The sequence below is a fragment of the Seriola aureovittata genome, chromosome 10 (genome assembly GCF_021018895.1).
Source record: "Seriola aureovittata isolate HTS-2021-v1 ecotype China chromosome 10, ASM2101889v1, whole genome shotgun sequence".
Lineage (NCBI taxonomy): Eukaryota > Metazoa > Chordata > Actinopteri > Carangiformes > Carangidae > Seriola > Seriola aureovittata.
Window position 1 is genome coordinate 24662725 of NC_079373.1, and position 18980 is coordinate 24681704.

At 41.9% G+C, this 18980-nt stretch overlaps 1 protein-coding gene across 1 annotated transcript; it reads left to right on the forward strand.

Annotated features, from left to right (window-relative positions):
- The first annotated feature begins 3347 nt into the window (after positions 1-3347).
- Positions 3348-17042, forward strand: tes (testis derived transcript (3 LIM domains)). The gene is made up of 8 exons (XM_056388215.1): positions 3348-3544; positions 8835-8920; positions 10493-11081; positions 12055-12527; positions 12605-12725; positions 14170-14385; positions 14471-14629; positions 15752-17042. Exons 1-8 carry the CDS (start codon positions 3518-3520, stop codon positions 15941-15943), a joined length of 1863 nt encoding a protein of 620 aa, XP_056244190.1. The 5' UTR covers positions 3348-3517; the 3' UTR covers positions 15944-17042.
- The last annotated feature ends 1938 nt before the right edge of the window (positions 17043-18980 follow it).

Sequence of the window (18980 nt, forward strand, 5' to 3'; positions counted from 1 at the left end):
CTCTAGTGTCACAAAGTGGTATTACAACACAGGAAAGGTCGGTGCTGGCTGGTTACCATGCTCATCTCAGTAGATAACTGAAAAAGAACAGATGGAGGTCTTGATCATGACATCGTCACTGTGGTTACTTCACACACTGTTGATAGTGTGTTAATTCATTTTTGAACTTTTTAAACTAATGTTCTGGCCAGATCTTATATTGCACCTTTACAGCACAACCACCAAAGCTGACATTTAAAAGTAAAGCTACATGTTCTTTGCCCACATTGCAAACTAACTTAGTTTTGACACTTAAGTTAAAACAAAGACATTGAGCTTAACTTGACTGATATTGACACATTTAATGCATACAAAACATTTTGATTTGCTTTGACAGTATATAAATCTATGCTAGGAAAATAAATTACAATCATGCTTTTCCCTTATACATACATTCAATTTGTGATGTACAAACATTTGTATTTTGCATTCAGGCCAGTAGATGTGGCACTGTTCACATGAAGCATCAACCCTTTGTAGAACCACTTTGCTGAGAAAGGAAAACCTCCGACACTGTGGGACTTACATACAGTATCAGGCAGTTGATTTCTGCAAGAAATGATAAAACAGCCCAGGAAATTTTACTTAAGAGTATTTCACTTACTGACTGCTCACAGAGCCAGGTTTCAGTTCACAGCGTCCGTATATAAAAGATAGTCATGGCACAACGTCTTCCCAGTCTTTAGGTTATGATCCAGCCAGGGGAAAGGAGAAGCAACACAAAACCAGGTGTTAACAATCAGAATTTTAAATCTAGCCCAGTCCCCAACGATCACTACCAGCATCTAAAACCAAATCACAAATTACACACAAATGTTCACAAATTCTATCAGCGACTGACTTTTTCTAATAACATGAGAGTGAGATAAGTTAAACTATATTTATCCTTGTCCTGCAAATGTTTATATGTTTGGGACCAGGTACGGTTAGCATAACAAACACTAAGTTACCCGCTAGCTAGCTAGCTAGCTAGCGGGTAACTTAGTGTTTAGCTAGCTAGCTAGCGGGCAATTTAGCTAGCTAGTTAACCTAGCTAGCTAGTTAACCTAGCTAGCTAGGTTAGCAAAGTGTTAACTGTCTCCTGTTCTCCGGTCAAAGCACGTAGGGAAAAAACGCACTAGCTTTTTTACTAGCATCATACACAATAAAACTGTAGGACGCTCAGAAAATAAACATTTACTTACCAAAAAAACTGTATATTATCATCATCTCTCCAGTTTGTTAGTGACGAAGAATGAGCCATAATTACTGTGAACCGAAAACTCATTCAAACTACGGTAAATAACTAACAGCAAAACTGTCAGTGCTAAATTATTCTTCCACCGACAAATATTGAGAAAAATAATATTCAACACAACTGATTCAATACGAAACGCTCACGACACAAGCTCTCCTCCGGTGAATGATCCTCCGGTGATCGACCTCCCGGCCTGCCGCGTCATCCGATCAATCATTGCAGACCAGGTATATCAATCAAACAGCCACGCCCCCAGAAATACCTGTTTTTATCTATCTAATTAATTAGATGATTATTTTCAGATGGACCACCAGAACACTGAACAAGAAGTGTGAATTTAGCCCATCAAACAGTAATGAGTCCCGGAAAAAATGTATCGACTGAGTATTTCATGAGAGAAGTTGGTGTTTTTATAATGAGTGTGTATTGGAACCAGAGTTTTTTTGGAGCCCGCCCCCAGCGGAACCTCGGTGGTATTACACATTAAGGCACTTCCGCGTTGGCGTCACTTTTCAGCCCCGGAGACTACGCCCATTTTTATATACAGTCTATGACTACAAGCAGGTTGAATCCGTCAGAATACTATCATTTCCTTTGTTACTACAAGAACACGCCCCTGCTGTTCTCTGATTGCTCAGCTTTCGCTAGAGTGGCCGCTTTCTCTATTCCTATTGGTTGACTTGCAGCTAAGTCACAGCAGAAGCTCTCCTTGCAACATCAATGAAAAGGAAACTGGATGTCCAGAGTAGAAAGCCGCGTCAACTAAAAGCTTACGTTAACATTTTTCGGAAGTAAGGAATTCTTCAAAATAAAATAAAAAAAAGCAACAAACTGCTGTTCATAATGGTGACATAAATTTATGTAAACTATAGTATAAAATATTGTGGTGGTATTAAAAATTAAATTAAAAATTGTTGTTATTGTTATATAAGCAATTGTGTCATTTTAATCTAATTAAAGTTCGCTTATTTTAAACCACGCCACTCCTGCTTCTAGCTGTTTTTCAGTGTGGTTATGTATTATGTCAGGGCAGATATAGATATGATATTTTTCTTCAAACTAATTCAAACTGGTTTTTGTAGGTATGACAAAGCTATTTTTTATTTCAAGGTCAGTTTGTCTGTAGGTAAAACATATGTAATGTGTAACAGTAAAAGGAGTCTTAGAGGCACTGGCTATAGTGACTTGAATGGCTACTTTTGTGATATAATTGTGGATATGAGTGGGTAGGAGCACACCTTAAATATCTACATAAACTATTTACATCCCTTGATCATTTTTTTTTTTTTTCATTTTAATTGTTTCGAAAAACTAATCATCAGTTTATTAAATATAAGCACATTTTGCACCCCCCACCCCCCACCGACTAAGTGCTGTTAGCCTGGGTAAATGCTGCCTTGTCTTATGACAGTGTGTTAATGTAATAGCAATTTTCATTTGTTCATCCAATTTCCAATATTGCCATTACTTGCACAGGAGAGGCAGCAGTTGTCTTTACGCAGACCCAAAAGACAGAATCAATGTCCAGTCAATCCTTGCAGGTTTAATTGTCGTTTATGACATAATGCCGAAGGTTTCAAACATACCACTTTTTTCTCTACAGGTGTTGTTCCTTTGTCCTTTCTGCCTCAGGTCTGGTGAAAACTTGTGTGCCCTCCCACTTCCTGTGCCTACCTACTTCCTCCCACCTATACCCAACATATATTCTGTGTGTGTCTCCCATTATTGCCACCGTGTGTCCAAATCAATAATGAAATCTAAAGCCAAAATAAAAAATAATAAAAATAATATAATCTGCCAACACTAACTAAAACTGCTCCTACAGTTAATTTAAAAATTATTTGATATATTGCCATTCACCTATTTAAAAAAAAACAATATCTTTATAAGTCTACACATATATTAATATTTCTAACTCTTGTTTTTTACTTTCGTCTCTGATTTTGAAATAATAAATTATTATATTCAGAAATGTGTTTGTTTTAGTTTGTTACCGAGATGTGGGGAAAAAAAGGGATTTTATTTTGAAGCTCTGACCGGAAACCACTTCGTTGACTCTGCTAAACTTGACACCAGTGCGGAACAGGACCTCCGAAGAGAAAGCGGAGAGTGAGCCGGGTTGTTGTATTATTTCCGTGCTCCGTCTCCTGTCCGCTTTTTGTTTTTTGACAGTTTTCTCAGGAGAAACTCTGCTGCTCGCTTCGTCTGGACCAAGAAAACTTCGCGCCGTCAGACCTAACAATGGAGATAGAGAAGGAAGTGAAGAAGGTAAGCTTCCCCCCCCCCCCCCTCCTCCTCCTCCTCCTCTCCGGCGGTGCCCCGGACTGACCGGGGCACGCCCTGAGAAGGTGTGCCGCGCGCGGGGCAGGTGGCGAGAAAAGTTACACTATCACAGACACACTTTTCTCGAGTAATTTTCTACTTTCCTTATGAAAGTGTTCCGGAGTCGTGTTTGTGCGTTTTCCTTGATAAACTCCGAATTAAATGATGTAAATACGAAAGGCTTAACCGCTTAACAACAATAGCAAGTTGATAGATATCAACAAACGTTTTGTCTCTTGATTGGTTTACGAAACTGACCGCTTTTCACTTTGAAAATATGTTCCCGTCTGGAAGAACTCACCAACGAACTGCGTTTGAAATTTTCCAAATATAGTGTCAACCTGTGTATCAACAAAATTCACAAGCTCTATTACACATTAGCGGTTGTTTAATAAAGACAACATAAGACTTTGCGAAGTTCGGCACAGATATTGTTCCCCCCCCGAAACGGCTCTAGTTTTTACAATACTGATAGTTTGGTATCAGTGCGCGTTGCTCTGTACCAAAGACGACTCCTCTTCAGGGGGCGAAAATCATCATAGTAGTCAAACGTAAACCAGTTGTAAAGGTGAATTTGCCCCAGAGTTAATGTTGCAGTTTGAATCAGACACTCGCCGAATTGTAAAGCTACTCTTATTTGAGCTTGTAAGATGTTAAATAATGTATTAATCTTTATGTATTTACGCTTTTAATCAAGATGAAGCAAAATTAATGGAGTTGTTAGTGGAGTTTGGCCATACAAGGGAGGGAGCAAAGTTATCTAGTCTGTTTTGTGACTTAAAATGTTAGGATGGTTCTCTCAAAGTGTGGGTCTTGCTGTTTCAGACGGGGATCACATTCACAATACATACACCATGTTGTATTCAATGGATTTGTGCTGAAAACAGTAACATATGTCACCATTAGACCATGTACATTTTGCATCTGCCTGATACTAACATCCCAACGTGCTGAGATTAGGAATTATTGTTGGAATTGTTTAATATACACCTCTATCTCTAACCTACAGCTCAATACGAAATCTCAGCAGCAGAAATGTGCATTAAACTTATTTCTTTTTGTGACAAGGGGATTCTTTACTGGTGCCATTTTTACCCTACATGCTGTGAACACGCCTGATCCATATCACCTCAGTTTGCTGAGCCTTGCGATTCTTGCGTAGACCTGCAGATATCTGGCAGCAGTGGAAGCCAGTGCACGGCAGGTTGCTGCAGGGGTACAACATGGTTAATGTGATGTGACGTGTGTGCAGCAGTGAAGCTGCAGCATCAATCACTCCACAAGCTGCAACTTTTAATATGTCGTCACTTTGGCTTCAGTCAACCGCACAAGTTTAAAATACAGTCAAAGTGTAGTCTGTGTCTGCAGTCTGTGTGCACCAAACATCAGTATGTTTCCAGCGTGCTGACGATTTGTCCCTGCATTCTTCACATGCCGGGACACACTGTCGCAGTTAGATGAAGCATGCATGTGTGGAAGGTTTCACTGGCTATTGTGTCTTTTTTACAAGATCTTATTTGATAGGCTACTTCTTCTTTTTATTTTTGGCGGTTAGACTTTTGAAATGGAGCAGGATCTCCAGCAGATAGTTTGTTGCCTGCCAATGTGAAGTAATTTACCAGCCTGTGACAGAGCCAAACTGTATCCTGTGGCTGGGGCTATTTTCCTACACTTTCTTTTTCAGGTCCATTTGCCAGTTGCTGGTCAGTGAGACCTGCTGGGGGCAAGATAACAAAGTCAACTCTATTAAAAGCACAGGAAACTCATTTATATACACAGTAAGCTGCCGCTGGAAAGCGGTTCTTAGCAGCTGTGTGACCCAGACAGCCCCAGTCTGACATCTGCTTTTAATCCCTGGAGGAGATAAGTTTGGCTGCTGGAGGCTGCAGGTCTCTGAGAGCGTCTCAGTCAGCGAGAGGTGCTGTAATTAATGTCAAACAAGCAGCCTGTGAATTTAGGTAATATTACGCTCAATTAAGCTCATATGATCATCCAAAAAGGGATCAGAGGCAATAAGTAGTGACTGAGAGCTCACTGTGTACAGGCTGGGAAATCATCACTGCCACTCTGTTAAATTTAAGTTATTTCTGGACGTCTGTCTCTGAAGCTCTGACCTCACTGGGAGTCATTTTCCTCTCTAAACACCTAAGTGGTTGGTGAAGTTGCCATACGCAAGGAAAAACTTTGCAACAGAGATGAGTGACCTAATCTTCCTAACATCTCTCCGTTTTCTCAAGTATATTTAAGCTTTCTGTTTAACAGAGTGGAAAACAGAAGAGCTGCTGACACTTTAGACAAATCAAATATCAAAATAAAAAACTGCCTCCAAAACAGCAGCAATGAGGCAGCTGATATGATGATATTATGTATACAGATAAATATATTTCTTCATCTTCAGGCCTCCCAGAAAGAAGGAACAGAAAGAGGAGTGTGCGTTATATATATATATAGTATTGTGAAGTGACACTAAACTTAAAACAGCTGCTACACTGTAAAGCAGAAACGTGCTTCTTAAATAAAATACTGTAGGCATACTGTAGATGGAAGGCAACTCAGACAGTGTAATTACATTTATTTTTAGAAGTTTAAAATCTGTGTTTCGGCTGCAGAAACAAGATGTCTGAGAGCAGGTGACCAGTTGAAATTAAAATGGCTCCATAGCCCGGTTCAGCCCTGCAGCAACAAGATGACTCATGAATATGACTCATCTGACCAGAGCTGCATACTTTATGTCTGAACAGCCTCTTTTTGTCGCCAGAACGGATCACCCTGCAGGCTTAGTCACACTAAGAAGTCACTGATCAACATCATCTGAGTGAGTGACCTCAGCCAAAAATGGCCGGTCGTCTCCACTGTGAGTCTTCAAGATAAGAATTTAGACTTCCACAAGTGGTAAACACTTAGTTTGGGACGCCTCAAATCCAAACACTTACTTTAGCACTTAAAGTATTTTGCTGATGTTCTCATCCAGAGGGCTTTAAAAGGAATACAGGAAATTCTCACATCTCAAACTCCAAGTATCTACAGTAGTTCACAACAGCCTGAAACGGATGCGGCAAAATCTTTCTGCACATTGAATTAAACCTTTTTTCTTATACCAACAGAAATGTGGCCATGGCACAGAGTATAGACGACTGAAAGCTAATCAGATCCTCGGTTCCTGATTCACTTAAAAATGCAGCCAATTTTAGATCGTACTTTATTACGTTTTTGTACAGCTGACATTTAACATTTATGAAGTTTGGCTCCTTTAGTTCCAGTTAAGTATTGTTTTGGTATTGATACTGAATCTCCCGTGTTGGCACCAATATTAGAAAGAATTTCAACTCACACCCAGCCCTCCCAAAGATAATAGTGAAAGAAATGAATGTGAATTACCGTGAGAAACATTAGAAGAAAAGCAGGAAAGATGAATAACTTTAAGGACTGAATAACGTTTTTATATTTGAACCGTTCCATTTCTTTATAAACACAAAATAAATCAAATTAGGAAGGTATGAAGATATTCACTTTGCTTCTACTTGTAGTAACTTATGCTAGGCAATGAATATTTTATTTATATAACATACATGCAAGTGCTTCATGTGATGCATTAAAACATTAAATAAGATACTGCTATAAAATATACATTTAAGGGATAAAAATATTAGTTTGCGCTGAAAGTGTAAGGTGGAGAGTGGTGCTCAAAGTCAGGGAAAGACGTTCAAATGATTTACTATTCGAAATATAATTTCACTGATTTGTTTTTACAGACCATTTTACAAGTAAAATGAATTGATTTTAGTTTGTTTATTTATTTTTTAGGGACAATGCAAAGCATAAAACTGAACTGCTAATTTTAAACTCTTGTCCCTAGTTGAGAATCTATTCCTACAGTTCTGTTTATGCTGCCGGTAAACGTGAAAGCAAGAGAGTGCACGTGCAACTTCACTAAGATTGACTCATGTGTTTTAATTATCACCACAAATCATGGTGTTTAACTTTGCTCCTGTGCTCGTCAACGACTCCCAGGTGGATGAAAGAAGTGTCTCTCTCTCTTTCTCTCTCTCTCTCTCTCTCACTCTCACTCTCTCTCTCTGAAAGCTAAAATATTGGCATCAAGGTTTCACCATCAAATACAGGAGTCTCTCTCTGCATTCCTCACCAGTTACTTTCTTTTGGGTCAGAAACATCCCTCCGACAACAGGGGGGCCGGCTGGATCGCACAAAGCCTTCGGCATCATCGAATAGTTGACCATATATGGTTGTAAACGGCAGTAATGGCTGAAGGTGGACATGAGTATTGTTTGACACTGAATACGGGAAAAGGTTGAAGTGAAAGAGACACGAGCTCCAGAGTCTGCAGCCAAAAGGGCTGGAGAAAGGCTGACATACTTTATGGCACTTAACGGAGGCAGCTGGAGGTTTTCTGTGGAAGAGACGAGCTGCTGAAGTCATTCTAAAGGCAAGAAGAAAACAATTCGGTGTGGATCACAAATCATTTGAACTCAGGGCTTGTATTGACTTTAAAATATAGTTTTCTCCCAAACCAGTGCTGCTTGTTAGTGCAATCGTATTCGGTTCATCAAAAATCAAATCATGTCATGCTAGAATTTCCCCCATCTTGAGGTTTTTATGTTTTTACTTCTCAGTGTTTCCCACAGGTTTAGAATTTACTTGTGGTGGTGGGTGGTACAGCGTGTGACCGATCAGTTTGCATGTGCACACTAGCAAGGCGGCTGCACACAGAAGTGCACACGACTCAGACAGGTGTGTGGGCAAATAGTTTAGTTTGAAAAGAGTGAAACAAGGCGTCACAATGTATGTTCCTCTCTATGGGAAAGGCTGCTGTTATATCCGCACAGAAAATGGGACAGGAAAATAAAAATGGCTTCCTATCCTAGAAGCTACATTGATTATTTTTGTTGCTGCCAGTTTTAGACGCTTCCAGATGTCATTGCTTTTACTTGTCTACCAAGTTACCGAGAGGAATTATTTCCCATACTCATCACTTTTATCAGAGTCTGGGTGGGTCCCTTCAGGAAATCCAAATCTGATTTTGTTCTCTAGTGCACAGCACCACAGCGCGTTGTTCCACAAGAGCAACTAACTCTTGAATTGTTGAATTTAATTTACAGTATTTTTTTCCCCCCAGTTACGTGGTACGTCTTGCCCTAAGGAAACTCGACATTTCCTCTCAGAGGTTAAGTAGTTAAAAGTGTGAAATCGCTTCACTAATCATGCGATCTGTTTACAGATGACCCTGGGTCACGAGTTTGGCGCTGGAGCAGCCTGCTTGAAGTGCAAGGACAAGTGCGAAGGTTTCGAGCTGCATTTCTGGAGGTTTGTGCAGTTTCTCTCTCTACAGCACGGCACCATCACGGAAACAGGGTTAACAGTGGATATCGGGGGGGGGGGGGGGGGGGCATCAGCAGTAATTCAAAGGAGTCTCTTCACTTGGGCACTTTCCAGGTATTTCAGTAAAGAATTATGAACCTGGACAGTCATGAACAAAAACATGCTTATTCCGCACATTGTTCAAAGGCAAAGAAAAAAGAAAAGCATGCAGACTGGTCAATAACATCACTTTCCTCTTTGCTTAATTGAAAATACTCTATCAGCCTAACAGGACCATGCTGTTCCTGAGAGCTGCTGCGCTTCATGTTTGTCACACAGCTCCACGTCCCGTTGGCTTATTGTTAACAAAATATCAGAACAGTGTGAGTCTGCAGTAGAGGTGACTTTAGGTCTGATTAGTGGGGGCTAGAGCCTTCAGGGGTGGGGGGGTGGTGGGGGGGTTTCTGGTCCTAATTCAGCTAAATAACTATAATTGGAGGCTGAGAACAACATGAATGCAGGTGGAGACACTGTTTTGTTTTGTTTTGTTTTTTCAATGTGGGGCAGTTTACATTCAGTCCAGACCACCCAGGGTTCCCTGTCTTACTTACCCCGTCTGTCACAATATGTGCATTTATTTGGACCAGTAATTGGACTGTTCCGTCTGGACAATTACCCACACATGGCTGGTTTTCCTGAAGACAGCGCCAGGTGCCCTGATGCCCACCACAGGACCAGCACAAAGGCCCACCACGAATCTGTGGTGGCAGTCTGAGCTTTGAAATGTCTGATGTCCAGCTACGAGTGTTGGACTATTACAGACACTGTGTTGGATCTGTAAGGATCTACGTTATTTGACTTTACACAGCACGTACATCTAGGGCGTTGTCATCAGGCTACACACACCTAAAGGTTTAAGGCGTCCTTGACTCCAGATATAATATCACCAGAAAGAAAGGGAAGGGTTTAATGTGAATGTAAATGTAAGGCACTTTATTCAGCCAGGCGTTTCCTCAGTCATGCATCATTTCAAAGTGAGCATATCACAGCTTACAAGACGTTTCTGGAATATAAATGCTGTCGTCATTGCTGTTTGCTCTCACCTATACAAGTCAAACTGTGTTTACAGAGCTTGACACAGCTGAGAGTGTTATTCCCCATCATGCTTGAAGTCTGTGGGCCTGGTCGTGCTGAAGCACGCCAAACAGCCGTAAATTATGTCATTGTTATTCTGCGAATATGAAGCAAGTTGTGTTGAGGCATGCGAGAAGAGAAGAGAAGATATTTTAACACTGAGCTCATTGTGTTGATTTAGTATTTTAGCAAATTGTATAATTGTTGTAGAAAGAGAAATTCCGATACAAAAACATGTTTTTGAAATTAAAATGCAATGAAGAGCAGAAGGGATTAGAGATTCCAGACTTGTCCAAAGCAACGTGTATCTGAAACATGAAGAATACACAAGTAGGAAAATAAAGACACTGTTCCACACTGAATCGAGCTTTAACTTAAAAACATAAAGGTTAATATTAGAAAAATCCAAGCCCTAAATGTTTTTCCTGTCTTTCTCTTCGGCAGAAAAATCTGCCGAAACTGCAAATGTGGCCTCGCGGAGCACGACGTGTCGATGAACTCGGAGGAGAACAAGAAGGTAGGCAAGCTGTTCGAGGACACCAAATACACCGGCCTCATCGCCAAGCTGAAGACCGACGGCATACCCAGCTACAAGGGCAACATGATGACCGTCACTCTGCCCGCCTCCGCCACTGCTTACATCGTCCCGCCGAGCGCCACTTCCACTGTTGTGCCCCCCTCTGCCAGAGCTGGTTCTGTACCGCCTGCTGGAGCTTCTACCGGACCCAGTTCTGTACTGCCTGCTGGAGCTTCTAACAGGCCCGGTTCTGTACCGCCTGCTGGAGCTTCTAACAGGCCCGGTTCTGTACCGCCTGCTGGAGCCTCTGCAGGTACAGCACCCAGCGGAGCTCAAGCCCAGGCCCAGGCTCAGGCTCAGGCTCAGCCCGTACCAGCAGGTGCTGCACCAATGAAGGCAAACAAATTGCCAGCGCCACTCAGCGCCACATCAGCCAGCGTGATGCCAGTTCCCAAAGATGTGCCAATGAAGTCTGTCACCTATGAGTGGGCACCTCCAGTAGCCAATAAGTATCTGGTAAGGGTTAAAAAAGTCATTTATCAAGCAAAAATGAATAACACACACTTTTTAAAGCTTCTCAGATGTGGAGATTTGCTGCTTCTGAACATTTTCTATCACTGTAAATTGATTATCTAGGAGTCTTTCACTGCAGTTGCTCAGACAAACAGGAAATTGAAAGTAATCCCATCAGGCTCTGAGAACCTGTATTTGGCTAAATCATTAATGAATTGACAAAACAAAAAAAAATAATTGACCGATTTAATGGACAATAAAAAATCATCAGTAGCTGCTGCGGCCCTAGTTCGACCACTAGGATGGATTAGTATGGATTGTATTATTTCCTGTATATGAGAGGACAGCCAAAGATTTTTCTTTTCGAGAGGATGCTGTTTTTATTCACCCAAAAAAAATTCCTTTGACCTCTGCCTTTATCCTGAACGGTTTTTATGACAGCTCTCTGCTAACTAGTTTGATTCAGAAAATGAATTGCAAAGAGGCATTTAATTGCTGCTGCTTTTTTTGATCTGAAGTTTTCAAGGACTGTTTTCCCCGATCAGCACCATGATAAAGTTTTAGGACATTTTTACAGAGGTTTGGGGTTGGTCATGAAAGCCTTTGGCCACTAGAGGTCCCAATAATATTCATATTAGTCCTTGTACCTAACTTAAAGTTATTGATATCACTCAGCAGGACATCACTGATGATCGGAGAGGTCGTGTCATTTAGAGTAGCAGCCACTTTCACCATCTCACTCATCGTCTTCTTGGAATCAACTCACCCAGTCTTTAAAGTCCTGTATCTGTCTTTGTTGAGTCTAGTCCTGTATCTGCAGGTCCAATGTTTTGCATGTCTTCTCACCACAACACAGGACAGTTTCTCCTTACGTTGTTTCTGATTGGTCTTTAACGTCTCTCTCTGCACTCTTCTCATCTCTGTCCTTCACACAGTTTTCTGAGTTTTTTTCTTTTCTTTTCCCTCTGACTTGCAGGCGGTGCGTTACATCGAGCTCCTCCCACCAGAGAAACGTCCGGTGGCCGGTACAGAGGGAGCGGCTTACCGTCGGCAGCAGATGGCCCGCCAGCTGCCTGAGCACGACCAAGACCCGTCCATGTGCCATGAACTGACTCCCGCCGAGGTCAAGCAGATGCAGCAATTCGTCCGCAAATACAAGGATGAGGCCCTGGGGGTCGGAGACGTTATGCTGCCTGAAGAGATGGCTGCGGTTCAGGCAGGAGGGCAGGGTGGAGCCGGCGGTGTTGGTGCTGGAGGTGCACCTGGTGCTGGAGGAGCAGGGTTTGGCCCTGGTGCACCTGGAGCTGGGGTTGGCGCTGGGGGTGGTGTTGGAGGGGCTGGACTTAGACCAGGAGTTGGGGTTGCTGGAGCTGGAGCTGGAGCTGGAGCTGGAGCTGGAGCTGGCTTTGGGCCAGGGGCTGCAGGCACCGGTTTCGGGCCTATGGGTGGGCCTGGAGTGGGTGCCGGCTTTGGACCTGGAGCAGGGGGTAGCGGAGCTGGAGCTGGAGATGCTGGACCACTTTCAGGGCGGGGACTGGGCCAGCTGCTGGCTTTGGGCCAGCTGGAGGAGCCATGGGCACTGCTGCCACTGCCGGAGCCATGGGCGTCCCTGGAGCTCAGCAAGCTGGACTACCACAACAGAACTTCGTAAGATGTTTTTATTCATCTATTGTCTGTTTATTCGTCTGTCACCCAGTCAGTTCTTGTCACTCTCTGAAACATCTACACACTGGCATCCAGGCCCGGGTGAACTGGATGAAATATTAATCTTCTGTGTTTTAAGATTAAAATTTATATTTTCTGATATTGATATGTCACAATATGGCACATAATGCAAAAAATAATAATTTTCAAAGTAATAAACTTAACTACTGTTTAAAAAATAAATGTACAGTAAAGACCTGTTGGTGCTACACTGGACACCGGACACTAGATGGAGCCATAAGACCAACTCTGACTCAGCCTCTATTCAGGATGGTGGATAGTGATTTACTTATGATTTACAACTGAAGTTTTTTTTTTTTTTTTTTTTTAAAATATTATTACCATGTGTGGTTATTTGATTCTTGTTGTTAGGAGTCTAATGATTTATTCCTGTTCTAGTTCTACCGTGACTCATTAAGAAAAGGTTTTGATATTGAAACGAAGCAGCAGAGGTTATGCAAGAGCAGCTGTTTCATGTATTTTTTCATGTTCTGATGTTGTATTTCCCTCCAGTATCCATGACTTCAAAATGTCAGTTCAATTCAATTAAATGTTATTCCTATGGCACCAAATTATAACATACATCATCTCGAGGCTCTTTGCGGAGAAAGGTAGAGGAAGAAAACCTCCAACAGATCCAGACTCGGGGCGGGCGGCCGGTTGAAAAGGAGAGAAGTAGGAGAGAAAGGGGAAGAGAGAGGAGGAAGAAGGGGAGAGAGAAAAGAGATGCACCACACTCTTCTATCCTGGCAGCAGCGACTTAACAACTTTGTGTTCGCTTATTCCTGCCTTCACACTCAGCCTGCAGCAGCTCTCATCTCATCATAATTAAAAACACCAGGGTCAGGTTACAGTGGCTGTGCCATCTGTGTTATAAAGGGGAATTCTGCCCATGTTAATCACTAGAATGTGTCATTCTCTGTGATTGAGGGAGAGCTGAGATCTAAGGCGAACAGTTCAAATGCTCCCTTTATAAAATGGCCTTTTTGTCAGATCAAAGGACGCCCTGCTTGACTTTGAAATGGACTCAAAAACAGGGATATTGCCCTTTGTGTAAACCTACTGAAAAGTGCATAATAATTCTTTGTTATTACTGAAGGGGATGAAAGGAATCTGTTTGGGACAGGATGCAACTGACTTTTCTAACACAAGTCAGTTGAGCTGAGACTGAGGCAGCTTTACACATACACGTCCGTATCCCGGTAGTGCTCATAATCACCTCCGGTTCCAGCAACTTACAATGAGCACGTTCTGACATTTTATAGTCTAAGTGATCGATTGAAAAATCCTCAGATTATTAGAAACTGAAATCATCCTTCCAACTATACAACAACAAGGAGAAAAACTGAACTGGAAAAATCTCTTCTTTTCTTTTCCCTTCTCCAAGACGTGCCATCACTGCCAGCAGCCGATGCGTCTGGGCGAGCCGGCCGTCTACGCCGAGCGCGCCGGCTACGATAAGCTGTGGCACCCAGCATGCTTTGTGTGCTGTACCTGCAGCGAACTACTGGTGGACATGATCTACTTCTGGAAGAAAGGCAAGCTGTACTGCGGACGCCACTACGGAGACAGTGAGAAGCCGCGCTGTGGAGGATGTGATGAGGTGAGAGGAGGTTATTTATGCATGCATCACTTTCTCTGCAGTTTTGAGGTTCGACTTGATCGACTTGATGCATGTCTGTCCACAGCTGATCTTCAGCAATGAGTACACTCAGGCTGAGGGACAGAACTGGCATCTGAAGCACTTCTGCTGTTTCGAGTGTGACTGCATCCTTGCCGGAGAGACGTACGTCATGGAGAATGAAAAGCCTGTGTGCAAGCCCTGCTACATGAAGAGCTATGCTGTGGTGAGACAGACCGTCTTTCTCTGGGTTTTTGTTTGTTTGAATAGTTGAAATTGTTGTTTGTTTGTTTGTTTTTGACGCTGCTATCTAAACCACAACAAAGATCCCCGAGTGCATGCATTCTTAGCTTGAGTGGCACTAACGAGGGTTAAAACCCTGAGCCAGGAATCCTCAACTCCTCATCGGACCTACAAGATATAAAACATAACGTAACATAAAATATTTTCTGTAAAAACCTAATAATAAATGTCACTCTTTAACTCTCAGTCATAATTTTTGAATTGATTTATAAAATTAAATGATAAAATTCGAAATAATCTTAAAAAGAATATATTTAAAGTGTCACTTTATTATCGCAGTTTATTGTAAAAACTGTCAGACCCCTGGTACAAGAGAAGGACTGTAAATGAACACAGGCCACCCAAAACCAAGAATGTGAAGCACTCGGCGTGTGTTTACATGATTTACCCGACGTAATCCCCTGCAAAGCCACTGTTTTCATGCAGCGTCATACTTGCCTTCATTCTGACTGTGTCATTGTAAACGTTAAGAACCAGGGATTCCACTGTGCAGCCAAGCATCACAACTGAATATAGTTTTTTTTAGGTTCCCACACTTTACACTTTTCCTGTGTTTTATTTTGAAGCATTGATATCTGTAAGAAGATATATTTGTGGTTTTAAGAACCAAAAAAACCCTGGTTCAGTTTAGTTTGGACTGAGCGCTTTGATAATTAATGTAGAACCTAGATCTGCTTTATAATTAAAAAAAAAAGACGTGTAAATCTCACTTTATACAATATGGGACCTTTTTAAATGTTTGTTATTGATGGTTAGAAATGAGAAAATAGCTCTACTTTTTCTTTTAGGATTTCTTTTGGCTGTAAAGTAAAATTGCACTCAAAATACATAACACCTTTCAACAGTTGTGACCAATATTAGTTACATTTCTAAGCATAGACACTGCAGTGTTTTTCTGTGTATATTTGTTATGTGTGCATGCTTGTCTCATGTTTACACATAAAGGTTGATTGAATTTGTTTTAGTAAAAAGTACTGAGAAAAGGAAGAAAATAGATGATCTGATATGTGACTCGACATCATTATCTCCTCCTCTTCCATCCCAGAAATGCGCCGCCTGCCAGAATGCGGTGGAGCCCGAGGCGCAGAGGGTTTCCTACGGCGAGCACCACTGGCACGCTGAGCCGGAGTGCTTCAAATGCTCCGGCTGCTCCAAGTGCCTGATGGGCCAGCGCTTCATGGCCGTGCAGGGCTTCCTCTTCTGCTCCGTGGAGTGCAAGAAGAAAACCATGGCTTAGCGCTGCCAAAGCAACTCTCTCCATCTGCTCCACAACCACTTGTGAAACCAGGACAGGTTCAGCTGAAACTAGAAACCAGAGCAGGGAAAACAAACACTGGTGCAGCTGCGGAGACAGACTTCGGTTGTGTGGTTGTGTTAACATGAAATAGAGTGCCTGATACCTCTAATATAGAGATATACAATAATAATGAGTCCATTTGCATTTGGGTGCTCTTTCCTTTCTGTCCATGAAAGATCACAGTATTGATGAATCTGTCTCAACTTCTTCGGTCCAGTTTGTTCTCTGCCTTAAAACCGTCGTCTTCCTTTTCCTTCCGTTTTTTTCTATGCTTTTCTTGCACTGTGTTTTCATACTGATGAGATTAATTTTGTATTGATCAGACCAATTTATTCATGTTAAACCTGTGTCTGTTAAATGGTATTAGCGCTGAACCTATTGTTAATTTAATGTGCCACCTTTTACTGCTTCTACTACTGATGCTCCCCCTCCTCTATGCAGCAGTATGACGAGCAATATTAGCCAGGTTTGGGCTTGATTTGCTTCCAGTGCACTGTATTCCAGATCGAAGTGAAATTATGATATAAATTATAATAATAAACGACCTAGGACTTCTCAATCCAGTCATTATGTGTCATATTTCAACAGCTTTGACTGAAGAAAATTGACTTCAGTTCCTGAATTGAAGTGAAATTACTGGAAGTAAATAGCCCCAAATCTGACAGCAGTATTATTGGCGGTTTAATAGTATTTTCATATTATCTTAAGGGAACAAAACAATGTGAAAACCTTCAGTAAACACCATCAATTAGCAATTATTATTATTTATTCTTTATTTGGATCCACATTAGCTTTCACAAAATGATCTCTAGTCTTATTAAATAAATGAACAATGGTTACGTGCAAAATAAATATGCAACTACTTGTTACTGCTTGTATCACCGTCTGGCCCCATGACAGCCGTAAACACTGTAAAGCTGTCACATAGGATGACTTGAGGAAAAGCCACTGTAAATTGTTAAACATAAAACTTTTTACTTTTGTTATTTTTGTGCCAAGTACTTTCCTTTTCATGCAATAAACTGCACTTTAAACTGTTTGTTTTTTTCCCCAGTAATTTGATTAATAACTTAAAAATCCTGAAATATGGAGCAGTTTGAGTTTTTCACTTGACAACTAACGACTACAACTATCCTTCACAGCTGTTGTTCTCCCACACAGCTGTTTTCACTTGCTGGATTAGGTCTCTTCTCAGGGCAGTGTGTGATGAAGCTCCCTTTAGCTGCTGAAGTGATGTGGCAGCACGTCTGATCACCAGGACAATAACACAGGCTCACTTCAGTGGGACGCAGCAATCGTTAATGTTATTGATTACACCTGTGCTGCGACAAAAGGGTCTCCCATTTCATTTAGTGTGTCGACCTCATATGGTCTAATCAGTGTAAGTGAAGACACCTGTGTGGATGTGCAGGGCAGCTACTTAAGATGTGAAGAGTGTCACAATACTACACACACGTCCTGGGTACTAGTTGCTGTAGTATACAGACTTGGACCAATGTGCATTACTGTTTGGTAATGTATGCATCTCTAATGCCACAGCTAATTAAACATCACATGGAGAAAGCAAAATGTTTTACCATGTGCTCTTTGGTTTTGCTGCTGTTCATTACCATCCACAAAGCAGACACCTCCCTGTAGATTATGTTCTGCGAGTGAGCCACTTTTCATTATCAGCACAGGTCACTTTGACCCCTGCAGGACCCATGTTGACCCACGCCCTGACGTATCAGCTGTTACTCTCCGATGGGAACCCTCTAACAGGCCGGCCATGATGGAAAAAGCACCTCTGAAGGGGCTGGTGTTTTCATTCACTAACTGGAAACTGTGCACAATTCAAGGAAGCTCCATCTCTGAGGAGCCCCATTGTTTTAAATGGCAGTCGGCCCAACGCTGTGCTGCTGTTTCCCCTCTTTCGACCACAACTCTACCAGACCTGGTGTGACCGAACGTCCTGGCCACGTCCAGGATCACCCAGTTGTAACCCGTCTCCAACATCCTCCTGGATCCTTACTCTAATTTTCTCGCTTCAGAAATTCCTTTCTTTTCCCGTTCCTACGTCACAGGAAGTCAGGACATTTTTGGCTTTTGTGTCGATCGAAGAATGAAAGCTTTTGTTTTCTAAAGATATAAATGCGAGTGTTCCCTCGTTGTCTTGCCTAAGAAAGGAGCTCACAGGTGGGGTCGTCTTCCTGTAATATTGTGTGCCTGTTGGAATTTGCATGTGATTTGTTTTCGTGCTTGAATTTGAATTGTGCTGCAGTTTAACACAGGAATTTGCATTGTTAATTAATTCCTCACTGGAATTTGCATCGTGTGTCCTTGAGTGCCAAGAAAGGCGCCTTTAAATAAAATGTATTATTATTATTATTATTATTATTATCGTTAACTTGAATCCCACCTCGACTCCATCACACAAAGGTACCACCTTTGGAAGTGGAACTTGTTTTACTCTCTGGGTGTTTGCGCGTGGAGAGATGAAGCTGTGACGCTCAAGTGTTGATTTGCTTGTGCCTTACTTCACCAACACCAATGATGATAAACATTTCTGGTTTTCCCGAGGGAGCTGGATGATGCTGTCTCCAGAGGTGGAAAGCAACGCCAATGTTAACTCTTGTCTCTATCACGTCTTTTCTTCTACTGAAGTTAGCATGCTAACCAGCTAGCCCCAGCGCGTTCCATCACTTTCCAATGGCGACTCATTGCAGCTTCCAATCTGCCCTATAAACCTAGCATTGATCAGAGGGCGTATTATAACCTCTTGTGTAATAAAGACAACAATGGCTGAAGCTCTTGTCAAGCGACAATCACCACCACCTGCTCCCGGCAAGAAGCCACATTCTGCAGCAGAACAAACTTAGAAAATAGCCCCTTCAAGAGTCACTGCGTTGATTGTGTTAGACGGGGGTAACTCCACAGAAAATGCATGAGTTGATGGCAAAAACAAATGGCAACAACAATTATCTTTGCCGATTTTGAT